Source organism: Pyxicephalus adspersus, chromosome 2 (genome assembly GCF_032062135.1).
Source record: "Pyxicephalus adspersus chromosome 2, UCB_Pads_2.0, whole genome shotgun sequence".
NCBI lineage: Eukaryota > Metazoa > Chordata > Amphibia > Anura > Pyxicephalidae > Pyxicephalus > Pyxicephalus adspersus.
Window position 1 is genome coordinate 80,740,332 of NC_092859.1, and position 13,644 is coordinate 80,753,975.

Below are 13,644 nucleotides of genomic sequence, written 5' to 3' on the forward strand. Positions count from 1 at the left end.
CTAGCTCCCCTCTCGCAGGCTGCAGGGCCTCCCTATAATGAAATGTAAGCATTTTTTATATTACAACTTGCATATACTATCAGAGTAAGATATACAAACTAAGAACACATATTCGTTTTAAGCAATTTTATATTGAAAAACAACATATACATTAAAGCAAATAATAATCAAGAAGTATATCACTGCTCTATATAGTTACTCAACCTTGGTACAACTACAATTTCGAATCGATGTTTTATTTTCTGCTGTATAATGTCCTTAGTTTTCCTTTGAACTTTCCAAGCATGCTTGACCCATTTCTGAGAGCATTCCAAATCATACGATTTTATAAGCCATTCCAGCTCTGAAAAGTAAATGTAAATTAATTTTTTTCTCTTGCATGTACTATTTTTGGTGTCCTCAAATTCCCTTTGTTTATTCTGTTTCACAAATGTAAATGTATATGAGAACCTGCTGTTGTGCATACCTATAACAAATGCATTTACCTATTCATAACATTGACATAAACGTACTGATGCTTAAATAATTGAGAATTACTGGCATGATAATAATATCATATAAAAACCTGCATTATTTAAAACAGTCTAATAGTAAAATGTCGTTAAAAAAAATTATTTGTATGAATTCTGATTAGAACAAATTTGATCATTTAAAATGTTGTATCTGGAAAGTAGTCTTATTTTTAACAATGCTTAGATATCACTTTTAAAACCCTTTCCCAAAGTTAGTATCATAAACATATAAATGTAAATAATATAAATAATAATAAATATACATATTTTCTAAGTGAGAATTGGATGTGTTGTAGTGTCACAAATCTGGATGGGTTGATTCTTTAACTATTTTTACTAAATATATTAATATAATGCCATAAAGCTCTTTAAAACATTACCTGACAGTAAGCTAGAATTTTGACTCCCATCACCTATTGGTCCTCAAAGCAATACCATCACCTGGTTGCTTCAGTAAACTACTACCAACAGCAATTTCCCCAAAACAGTAATTCCTAATGGAGTGGTATCACCAGCTCTCTTATTCTAACAAAACAGAACAAACAGTTCATTTTCTCAAAACATTGGTACCAACAGCTCTGTACCATCAGCCATCTATATCAGCAGCATAGTACTAACAATGCACCTATTATCTGGCTGGAGATCCTGTGTTGTAGGCCACCGCAGGTCAGTGTGCCATGTTTATACTCTTCAACTGCCTCACAGCAGCAGGGGATATCAGGTAAATAGTTGTCAGTGCTCTACTATGCATTTTGTGGCATTCCTGGTTTCCCTTTGGCTGTAATTAGTCTTCAGGCATTCCCTGCTCTGAAACTGTGTGCATCTGAATGGGATTTGGAGTTGTACTGAGGCTAATGAGTAGAGTGGTTCCTAATCTCAGTCCTGTTCTGCCATTGACTACTGGGGGTTTATAGCCTCCCTGCTCCCAGACACCAGTACCTGGTCCAACAGCTTGCCTTTTGTCTTTTTCCCTAGATACCTTGTCTGGTGGACTGAATACCTGTGTTTGAACTCTGGCTCTGTATTCTGGACTTTGCTGGAATCTTGGTACTGCATTATCTGTGGGCTCCTGGTTCACTGTCATTCCTTTGCCAGATGCCATCTCTTGCACAGAAGTCGTGGATCCAACCGTGTGCTGGGATGGTGCAACTAGCCTCCCGGAGGCCTGGAGCAAGGGTTTACAATAGGAGAAGAGTGCGGCATAAGATTGGGGGACTGGGATCTGGTGAGCACTGGTGCTGGACCAGGGCCTTACAGTGCCATTAGCAATCTTTCCCAACAGAGTTTCACCATCAGCTTTCTAGGAACAATACCATAACACTTTACCCTGGTGCAGTCATACCAACAGCAATCTTTTCTAACAGAGCAATACCAAAGCAGTTCTTTTCCTTTAAGAACAGCACATTTAGCTCTCCTTCCAAGCAGCGAAGTACCATTAGCTCTGTCTTTCTATAACAAAGCAAAACAGTCAGCTCTACAGTACAGAGAAACCAACTACTCTTTTCATCCTCTGAACAGTACTATAAGTTTTCCATCTCATTAGAGATATAACATCAGTTTTCTTCCCCAGTATAGTAAGCTCCATTAGCCATTGAACTTTAAGGCAGCAAGATCAGTTGCACTATACCATCTTTTCCTTTACATAGTAGTGACATCAAACACCCAAGCAAAGCATTGCGTATAGTTCTCAGCTGCAATAACTTGCTTTATCTTCATTTACCCATTCACCTTTATGTTCACTTACCCTGACTTGGACCTTAGTTTTACATTTCCTTTGATTTTTTGCACAGCAGTCTGATTTGAGTATAAAATGTAATGTTTTCATACTCATATCATTATTTGTACTTGTCTAATATAAGAGTCAGTGAGTGTTAAACTATCTCATTCACTTGTGTAAATGTTCTGCCAATTTCAGAAAACAATCAAAGTGAAAGACTAAAATAAAAGTCGCTATTTCTCTTAACTGTCAGCACAGAACAGATTTGTTTCTTACCGTTTCTCATTTCTATCACCTTCTGCTGCAAGGCATTTTTTTCAGCAAATTGGCTTACTTCCAGTATTTCTGATGAAAATATATTCAGTTGAGACTGTGCAACTTCAATTCTAAAACTTAGTTGTTTCTATTAAAAAAAAAAAAAATATCGGCAGATGGTGAAATGTTTTTAAAGCGTAATTGCTAACACTGTAACCTTTAAGAAATCGTATACCTTAGCAACACAAATTAAAACTGGTCAACTTTGCAAGCACTTTATCAAACAAAAGACCGTCAGGCCTTACTGTTTATTTTTATATTAAAGGCCACTGACATTAATTAAATGGGATTTCATAGTTTACTAAGTTGCCACAAAAAAGTATGGGGGTCAGTTAGATGTGGTTGTGACTGTTTAGCACATATTTATAGTCCTTGCTGAATAGTAGTGTAGTTTCAAAAAACTGTTTATGTACAGCTTTTTATAAGGAATAATTATTATTTAGTAGTGCTTGTAGTGATAACTCCATATGCACATGTAATCCTAATATGCTAAAGGTTGCTTAGGGAGAATTTTCTTCCTCTCTCCTTTCTAAATAGTGGTGGAGAATCCATATGTTATAAGGTAATATTTATCTAAAGGGTAGCTGTATCTTGGAGTATTATATCCCTTTTGCATAGGATGTACTGACAGCTTACATCAGGAATATAATGAGATATTATGTGTGTATGAAAATGTATATTTTTATATATATTTTAAGGGTATGTAAATTTAATTAAAGGGTATTGCAAATAATTATAGGCATGTTTCACACTACAATTATTCATAAGTGTGGCTTGGTGTGAGACAATAGGTTGTCCAGATCTATAGCTTCTTTGAATATGTAAACATCAAGATTGTTTGATGTGAGTCAATGCATAGCTTGTACATATCTTGGGATGAATCTTATATTTACATAAATAAATGGATTTACTGTCTGTTTATGAACTGCAATATTGTTATCAATATGCTATAAGGGATATCTACTAGTACTTAGTCACATTCTGAACTTGTTCTTGTAAAGTAGAGGGCATTTTGCAGCTTTCCGTGGCATTTCACCAGTTCGGCTAGTTTCGGAAAATACCCCTTCATTTATATTCACACAGCACAAATACTTTAGTCCAATCATATTAAATAGGACATAGTAGTTGTTGATTGTACAAAATATGATATTTGTACAAAGTCTCCGATTGTACAAAGAAGAAATCCTCTACAGCATAGTGTAAATGGAAAGCACCATCTGATAGCCTTATTAGTTGATTTGTACAATCTAAATCCCACTTCAACTTTAACATGCAAGTTCGGTCGACTACAAGTTTATGTCACTAAGGAATTGAAAATGGCCCTAAGCAAGAAAAGACAGGGACCAGGTTTGCTTTAAACCCATGACTCATACTTGGTTTGAATTAATAACTAATTTTGGAACACTGAAATTATTTTAGTCTGCTTACATCTATAAACAACAAAATAGCATAAATCTGAACCAAAATGTAATTTTTCTTAGAGTTGCAGAGTATACCTTTGATAAATACAGCCATAACTTTAGATCTGCATCACTGCTACATTGTTGTCAACCATTACCAGTGCTTCTTATTATGCATATTTTTGCATACTTACAGCATAATTAACAGCACTCTTGCTTTGCTTGTATTTAAATCCAGCCATGCATATGAAGCACACATAGGCACAAACAGCTGGGAGGTCTCCCTATGGTAAATTTAAAATAGAACATTATTTATTAATAATAATATTTAAACATTTTTATACATTTATTTAAAATTAGATAAAGAGAGTAAAGAGTAGAAAACACATTGTTTTAAAGAGGAGTAAACTTAAAAATGGCCAAAACAAAAAAAAATACACTTACCTTCAATCCTGCAGGGCAGTCGATCGGTCTGGAGGTCTCTTCCATCAGGTCCCGTGTCGTCCCGATATCTGCCTCCGATCCAGCACGCCGGGTGCTATCATCTTCGCCTCATCTTCGGGTTCTTCTTCCTAAGTCACCCGACCCAGGCACAGATCGGGTGACGTAGGTTGGAAAAAAAACTTGCAATTTTTTTCCTTTTCACAAAAAGATTCCTTCTGTGCATGCCCAAGATGCTCAGGCATGCTTAGAGGGAGCACCCAAGAGCCTCCAGAGATGTGTAAAGTAGGTATCCCAGGAGTTAGGGGGCAGTGCTTCACCCCTTTTAAAAAAATACAAACAAACATAATTTTTACCTTACATAAAAGGGTTGTTTACCCTTTTATGTAAAGTGAAATTTCTAAACTTAGGTGCGCTTTAAGTATTTTAATGTATTATGTAAACCTTAGCTCAAGTTTTACAAAGGCTGTAAATCTGCAGCAAAACTGAAATAATTTTGTAAGTTTGAGGCACTCAACCATGTCATAGATTTGTTTATCAACATACCATTTTACAAACCAGACCTTTTTAGCACTATAAAACCATGTTTCCAAATAAAATCCCAATTGTCATAATAGCAATTTTTTTTTCATCTGAGCAGCTAAATTTTGATTGTGGATTTAAATCTTCTGAAAAAATACCATTATAAAAATATACCATATTTGTTTTTTGCAGAGTTTGCATTACCTTTTTTTTGCTTAGAAAATCAATGTAATATATAATCTGAAGAGATTTGTATAAACTTGTCCAAATGACTATATATAGATCAGTTCCTGTAAGTTATGGACATTTAGCACCTATGTACATGGACAGGTTTCTTATCACAGTAGGAAAATCTGTTACAACTTGCTCATACATACTGTAGTTACCACTGCTGCTTATTTGATAAGAGATGCTGCCAAGTATTCTAAGATGTCAAACCTTAACAAAACTCTCCTCAGTCCAACTGAAAAGTTAGTTTAATGCCAAAAAATGCTAATTTATGTCCTTTCGTTTAGGTAATAAATCAAAAAAGTACCTTTTTTGTGACCTTGGAGATTGTTCCTCCTTGTATTTTGTTTCTAACTATGTATTAGTTGAGCGCCTTTCCAAAAACACAAAAACTAGTGACCCAAAGAGAGCACCTAAATATCAGCATCACCCATTTTGTGCATGAGCATCCAGAGCTCACCAAAATCGGCCAGAGGTGGGACATTCAGCTGATTTGTGTAATGCTTATAAATATTAATTAAAATATTTCTTTTAACTTGACCCAAAGTTTTGTTTGTGACCAAAAAAACACCAACTTCAAGCCTGTTAATCAACCTTTAATATAACCCAAAATTGAATTAAACAATTATTAAAGAAAGCATTGATGTTGTGTAAATTATAAGTATTACTTTAAAAAATGAGCTTCACAACTTCAAAAACTGATTTCTTTACTAAAGCAGTAGCGACTGTTTACTTAACAATGTGATTGATGCCTCTACAAAGACTTGACTTTGTGGCCACAATGCGGTTCTTCCAGCATTGCGAACTGCCATAGCCACCTGCAGGGGGAAGCAAAATTCTGTGGTGCACCGTGAGTCTGAAAGGGGTCTTAGTATTTGAGGATGTCTACTGAGCACATAAACAGCCTCACCATTATCAAAAAAAAACACATCAGTTTCTGAAGAAACTTAATACACAAAAGTGCACAGAGCAACTCTAGCATTGCTATGGCAACATGGAGCGACAGCTGATTTTTTGGTTTGCCTCTTCTAGAAAATCTTAGCTAACTGTAGACTGAAATTTATGGATCATGTCTAAATACCATTTAACTACAGCTTCTGTAGCAGTTATGTGTTTGTCTAATTTTATTCTGGAAGTTGTTTTATACTTTATATAGATATTTTAGCATTATGTATTTTGCCTGGATTTCTTTTTTTAATAATTTAGCCATATTGTATGCCAAAATCATTACACAAGCAATGATCCTTCTTCCACATCAACTTCAAACCTTCGAGGATTAAAGAAACATTTAAAAATTTACGTTTATTCTATAATGGGACCTTAAAACTAACACATTTTTACAAATCCGGAAAAGATCCAGTCATTTCATTTCCCCAGGCCGTTTAATTTCTTCAAGGAAACCAAATAAAAAAAAAAGGCAGCAGTTACTAAAGCCGACCTTGCTTGTTATTTACATGTTAAGCTCACCCTCTGGCTTCAGAATTTCATTCAATGACCTGGAATATACATGCAGATCAAGAAAGTCAGAAGTTTTTATCTACATAGTTGTTCTGGGTCAAAGACTAAAACAATTACATCAAAATAGTCCATGTGACAGCCAGACAACTTATATTTTCAGAAGACCAGGGTAACTTTGTAATGGTTTTTAATGGTTTGTCTCTATCATTACCCTGGGATAAATACAAAGTGCAGCTGGCATCAGATGTGTCATGAACAAGAGACACAAACATTGAAATATATATTGTTTCAAGAACACACAGCGAAACTAAAGTGATAAATTTAATTTCCTACTGCATAGCAGGCAGAAACAGAAAATAATCAATTAACACAAACTGCTTTTAATAAACATTATAGGAGCAATTATTTATTATATGTCTGCTGAGAATGATAAATGTAAGTACATTTTATAGAATTAGGAAATACAATTAACATGTACACTGCCATGGATTGATAGCGTTTCACAGAACATAATAAATGAAAAGGCTGTTTAGCCTGAGAGAGAATGAATTCTTAGAACAATTGGGTATGTGCGAGGGCTTATAATGAAAGAAGTCCAGCCTTGTTATATATAAAAGATAAAATTTATAAAAAAAAAAAATTATAAATAAAAGATTCTGAAAAAAATATGTATTGTAGCTATTAAATCAGCCTGACACCATAGGACCTAGAATTTTCAGAAAAAAGGGCTCAGCAAAGGTTTTGTTTGATCTTTATATATTTATGAACAATGGTGATTTAAGCTGTACATTTAAAAGTGAAATTTATCCATAGACATTGAACGATGAAACCTGTGACACACACTTACATATTAATTCTGATAGCACTAAGCATGTGAAATGAGTTAAAGTACACCTGGCAATCCTTTAAAAGTCCTCTATTAAGACTTTCAGATTTGTTACTAGAAGAGGAAGCTCTGTATTATGTAGAAATCTGCTTAAATTGAACCTATCATGAGGGAAAAAAGAGAGCTACCCACTTCAGACTGTCCGTATGATATGCTGAACCTCTGGCTTTAATGGCCCACAAGTATGTACTGTGACCCCGAAAGCTGGAGTAAAGTTAAAGTAAAGAAAAGTAAATGAATGTTTTATCTGCATGCTCAATTGGGGTTAGTAACATATTTTGCAATAAAATGCTCTGTCTTCATAGAAAAGAATGCATTCTTTCATTGATCAGCAGACTCGTTGACTTGCATTGTGAGAAGAGCATTAAAGCACAACTAATGTATAGAACTAAAAGCAGGAAGCAGAACTAATGCAGTAAATATGGTTGCCTATATGTAAATACATTAGATGCAAACTCTAAATAAATACAAGGTGATTATGACATTCAGATGATGGAAAACTATAGATTAAGCTAATCTCTTATGGATGGATTATGTAAAGTTTCCCAACACTGAATAGCTGCTGCCCTGCACAGGCATTTACACAGTCCTGCTCAATTTAGCTGAAAGCCTTCAGATGTATTTCAAGTATGTCTAAAATCACAAAAGTTGAGGAAAGCAGGTATGAGTTTGCTTGTAAAGGACAAAATGAGACTGATTGTTAAGCTAAATAGAATGGAAAACAGGGTATTTTTTTTACATGAAACTCAATTGCTTTTGGCATAAAACAGTTAATTATTACAGAAACTATTCCCTGTGTGATCTGAAATAATCATGGGAAGTTGAGCAGGTAACCAGGGAAACCCAGCTGCAGGCATTTCTAGCATCGTAGGGCTTCTCTGGATGCACATATTTACATGTTATGTGTTATGCTCTATATAATACTCTGATTTCATATATCAGTAAATTTTATCAAGCAGTAAATGGCTGTTATGCTCCAAAATTGATGTGTGTGTCCAGCATGGATCAATAGTAAGAAAATTGTAAAAAAAAAAATATTACTCATACAAAGAAAATAAGGTTTACTTAAAAATTATATATATATATATATATATATAAACAAAACTCATCTTCCCTGCAGGATTCTTTTATAGCTTTACAAACTGGAAAAACAGAGAAATAGCATTATCATATTCTAAAAAGTAACCTTGATGGCACACCACCTTTTCTTCACACTTAGGAATGGGGCTTAATAGGGTTGTATATCAGGTATGGTATATGGAGGTAGTATATTGGAGGAAGCTTAATAAGTAAAGTATATTGAGGTGGTGAAAAATAAGCATTGTAAGTTTTTTTTGTGGGTATACTCCTGAATATGGACTACAAGAGACTGATACCAAGTAAAGTTCAAGTACTTACACAGTTTGCATTATAAAAATGCATGTAATAATGCACTCATGATTACAAAGCTGTATTAATATGTGCCTTGATTAGTTAACTGTAGTTCAACTTTATTTCTCTACTTTTGAACTTTGGCCTACAGCTAAGGCTACGTACACACTTGCAATACTTCTCATTCAATAATCGGCTCAGGGCCGATATCGGATGAGAATCTGGTGTCCAACGACCGTCATCCATCGTCCAAACGACCGTCCTGGCAGATCCACGGACGACGAATGATCGTAATGGAAGCGAAAGGGGAAAGCGCGCAGCAGGGTGCCGCTCCATCGTTCTCCCCCTCCCCTCTCTATAGAACACAACAGTGCAGCACCCGTTCATGCATCGTGCAGTCCTTAGTCAGGATCGTGAAAGATCCTTTCCAATGACAATTATTGCACGTGTGTACCCAGCTTAAGGAAAATTTCCCTGTTTTTATTTTAACTTTATGGAAAGATAAGAGCAGTGACCATATAGCTAGTGATAACTGTCCAGTTAGATATGGCAACCCAGCTTTGACAAACACTTAAGATCCCATAATTCATTGTACAATAATTATTATTAATAATTATTATAATAATAATTATTATAAAATATATAAATAATTATTAAAATAATTATAAATAAATTATTATTATTATAAATTATTATTATTATTATTATTATTATTATATAATTATAATTATTATTATTACAATTATTATTATAAATAAAATATTAATAAATTATTATAAATAAAATAAATAATTAATAATTATAAATATAATAATTAATAATAATAATTCATTGTACAATGAATCCCATAATTCATTGTACAAAAACTTATGGGCATCATAATATTTTTTCAAAAAAACAATTTTAGCACAATTATAACAAAGAGCGTTGAGTATGCCTGACACACACAACAACTTTAACACCCACTGCTATGTTCTTCAATGAGTATACCTAATCTACAAAATCATACAAACACAACCTATATTAGCTTTAGAAATATAATATTATCTTTTACCAGTGTAAATACATGGTATGTATATCTGCCTGGAGAGAAGAACAATCAAGCAGCATGGCATCTATATTAGTACTGGCTCAGTAATCAGATAATAAACCCCAGTGAATTCTGACCTGAAGTAGGTCATCACAGGAGAAAGATGTTGTTATGAACAGAAGCGCCTCAAATGTCTTCAGAGCGACGTTTACAGCCCATCTAAAAGAAAAAAAGGAAGGAAAATGAATTCTATAGAGATGAAATCTGCAGAAAGAGCAAGGTGCCAATCAATCTGTTTACCGGTCATCCAGCATAACATCCACTGCAAATGTCTGAGGAAGAAAATAATTGACCAACGTGCACATAACACTGCAGTGCACTAAATCTTCAATTCTTTTTACTTCAACCGCACCATCAGAGGCCTCCTAGGAGTAAGAGTATAAAAATAATAATTTTATTGCAGAATACAATAGGCTCAAAATGTCAGGTGACACGATTAAAAGTAAAGAGGGGCTTTGTTTTTTATAGCAATTGTCTTGTATATAAAACAACGGAAGCAACCTGCAATCCTAGCTACTCTGATCCCCGTCAATTTGATGTCCAGATAGGATGTTTTTACTCTTGGTAGCCGGCTTTTGAGAGTGGAATAAAGAGGTTGTGCTAGATACATTAGCCTAAATGTTAAATTTATTGTCTTATTTAATTGAACAATGAAAGCAATATTGTTATTGTAGTTGATTTTGCCCCTTTTGTTATTCATGTATAGATTAAACATTCTTGCTCATTCTGTCTGAAGAAGGCTACAATCCACGAAATGTGTCACCATACCTATCAATAAAAACCCTTAGGTATACGAAGGATTCCAAAATATATGAAAGACTGTATGCCCACACCATCCAAAAAATTATTTATAAGCAATTAATTTTTTGAATTATTGCTATTATAAAGTGAATTAATTTTATAATGTTATAATATTATGTTTCAGTGTTATACAGAAATGTCTTCCTAAAAACAACCACCATTCCTTCTTTTTAGGGTGTGGACATGTAAAGTTTTGGGTTCATTATTGAAGGCCACCATTTTTCTCTAAATTACCTCATTAATTGTATTTGGTATCATCACCTCTAATGATAGCACCTAGTGATATAAGTTTGATACATTGAAACCAGATTTTGCATATCTTTCATATCTAACAAACCCTGCCTGTCATAGCCAGTGCTCTTACTTTAGTTAAAGATCTAAAAAAATAGTAATATTACTGTCACAGAAAGTACAGAAAGCACAAGATAAAATCACACTTTTTTCAATTTGTTCTTTATATGTTTTTTGTTCTGCGTTATGTAATTTGACCAGTGTACGAGCTGTCTTCAGAGAGTGAATTTATTTTTTTTTGCTTCAAAATAAAATCTGTTCTATGTGCAAAAGATGAAGTTATTTATAGAAGCCACTGAGTTTAACACAATTTCATTTCAGTGCATTGGATTGTCATGCATGGCTACATTTCCCCGTATGCCTGCAGGCGGAGCTGAAAGGATCATGCCCCTAAACAGAAATGAATATTGATGAATCCTCAAAAGATCATTTAAAATCTGTTTTAAAATATTGCTAGTTATTGTAAAACTTTTAGTAACATTTTATTAAAAATCTGCTTAGAGAATCATTAGATTTTAATTAATCTACATTTAAACAAACCAGTGGCTTGAGAGCTATAAATGGCTTTAAAATGCAATGTCTCAGTGCTCATGCAGTGCTTTGAAGCTGGCATTGTAAAGAAGTTTCCTTACTTTTATACTTTTGTTACTATTACTGTATGGTAAACAAATTATTGTCCTTTATCTACATCCTCATCTACATCTACGGTATTTGATATATCTAAACTTGGTGGTCCACTGACTAATGCTCTGCACAGAACTCCATTTTTGTCTTCTGAAACATTGAGCAATGCGCAACCAAGATTTCTTGGCTATTGTCCAGCAATCTTTTTCGTTATATGGAAGTGGAAAAGAAGTAGAACTACAACTGTACAACAACAGCAGTCATTAGCTTAGAGTTGTTGTCTGCCATGGCAAAGGACAGAACATGCAATTTGTGATCACCGATATGAGTGCATAGAGGACCGTTGGCATGATGGTTGTTTTATATTGAAATGAACAGGTTTGGGATAACTCACCAGGTATTGGCGTTAACTCCCAATCTGTTGATAGAAAAATTGCTTTTATAAATTTGTGTCTGGTACAGGAAAGTAATTCTGGAATGTAATAATCCTGTTTAATAATAATAATAATAATGTCTATTATATATTCATCTGGCTGTCAGGCAATATTTTAAGCAGTTGATGCTTCTAGCACGTCTCTGGATAATCATAGTTCTAAAATACCATTGAATCATCAAACCCAGCATATTACTTATTATGAAGAAAGATATTGTATTAGATACATATAATTCAGCAATATATTACTAATTTAGTGAAGGAATTAAGGCTTTTCAGGAAAGTGAATTGTTATTCTTTGTTTAGTGAATGAGGTGAAATTATTCTGATATCAGCCATCCAATCATGTGCAAGCAAAAATCTTACTTTTTATTTATTTTTTTAATTTTCTTGCATACATTTAAGTATTATTTTCTAACTGTTCACAAGCTTTACTAGCCTAAGTAAATTAACTGTTGCGTTGCAATAAATCACTTTGCTAAGTGAACAGTTTCTACTTGCAACATAATATTTATAGAATTAATTGGAATTCTGAAAACACTGGGGGTGACTCCTACATACTGCAGAAATGAGTAACCCTGCTTCTATGGACTTGAAAGCTGTGTCCTTGCCACTGCTTATGTGTATTAGGTAACTAGGCTACTGTTCCTTGACTCCTTTACCCCAGAAAGAATGTTTTATAGTAACCTAAAGTGTAATACTACATACAAATATAACAATCATTTATAAATTTACAAAATGGATGTGAATTTTAAACATAAATTCTGTGCCTGCAGTATTGGCCTATCACAATATTTAGGATTCTGCTTTAGAAACTATATGTCTCCCTGTATCCTTGTTGGGATAAAGTATATATGTTATGCCATATCTGACACAGATCTTGTTAGCAAGGGTTTCTGCTGAGCTCTTAACCCTCTATTACAGGGGTGTCAAACTCTGGCCTGCAGGCCAAATCTGGTTTGGCACAACCTTTTTTTTGGCCCCCAAAAGAATTCTTAATAAAAATTTCAGCTGGCCCGCCTCTACTGCAATCCGAAGTAATGGCGGGCCAGCTGGAATTTATATTAGGCTGCTGTTCTATAGATGCGAGTACAATGCCACTACTACAATTCCCGGCCTCTCAGTCTATGCGTGGCCCCGCATTTTATAGACACAAGTGATTCCGGGAATTGTAGTACCGGCATCACTCATGTCTATTGAATAGCAGCCTATGCGTGGACCCCTCGGAGTTTATACTATGAGGTAAGCTTAATAATCAAGATGTATCGGGAATTATCACAGAGCTATTGCTATAATAATTGTTTTACTGTGCCAGAGAATGTGATGTGAAACCAATTGAATGCAGCAATTCATTTGCTTTCACATTGCATTCTCTGGCACAGTAAAACAATTAATCCCAATAAGAATCAACAAGAACACATTAGAAGAGCATGCAGTAATATGCAGTGGATTGATCTAATAATTTAGATCGATACACTGCATATTACTGCATGTTCTTATCATGTGTTCTTGTCTCTTCTGGCTAAGATTGTTTTTTCAATAAATTTTAAGATTG

General features: G+C 34.2%; 1 protein-coding gene across 1 annotated transcript; it reads right to left on the reverse strand.

Moving 5' to 3' along the window:
* Nucleotides 1-6: 6 nt before the first annotated feature.
* On the reverse strand, nucleotides 7-10,999 carry LOC140322452 (uncharacterized). The gene is made up of 6 exons (XM_072399015.1): nucleotides 10,976-10,999; nucleotides 10,181-10,305; nucleotides 10,018-10,099; nucleotides 4,139-4,228; nucleotides 2,506-2,632; nucleotides 7-343 (listed from the first exon to the last, which is right to left on the reverse strand). Exons 1-6 carry the CDS (start codon nucleotides 10,997-10,999, stop codon nucleotides 180-182), a joined length of 612 nt encoding a protein of 203 aa, XP_072255116.1. The 3' UTR covers nucleotides 7-179.
* Between the last annotated feature and the right edge of the window lie 2,645 nt (nucleotides 11,000-13,644).

Coding starts and splice junctions, on each gene's coding strand:
- LOC140322452 (XM_072399015.1), bottom strand. CDS start 10,999: ATGATACCAAATACAATTAATGAG. Junction 2,633..4,138: donor AGAGTGCTGTTAATTATGCT/GTAAGTATGCAA, acceptor TTTTTTTAATAG/AAACAACTAAGTTTTAGAAT. Junction 344..2,505: donor GGTGATAGAAATGAGAAACG/GTAAGAAACAAA, acceptor TTTACTTTTCAG/AGCTGGAATGGCTTATAAAA.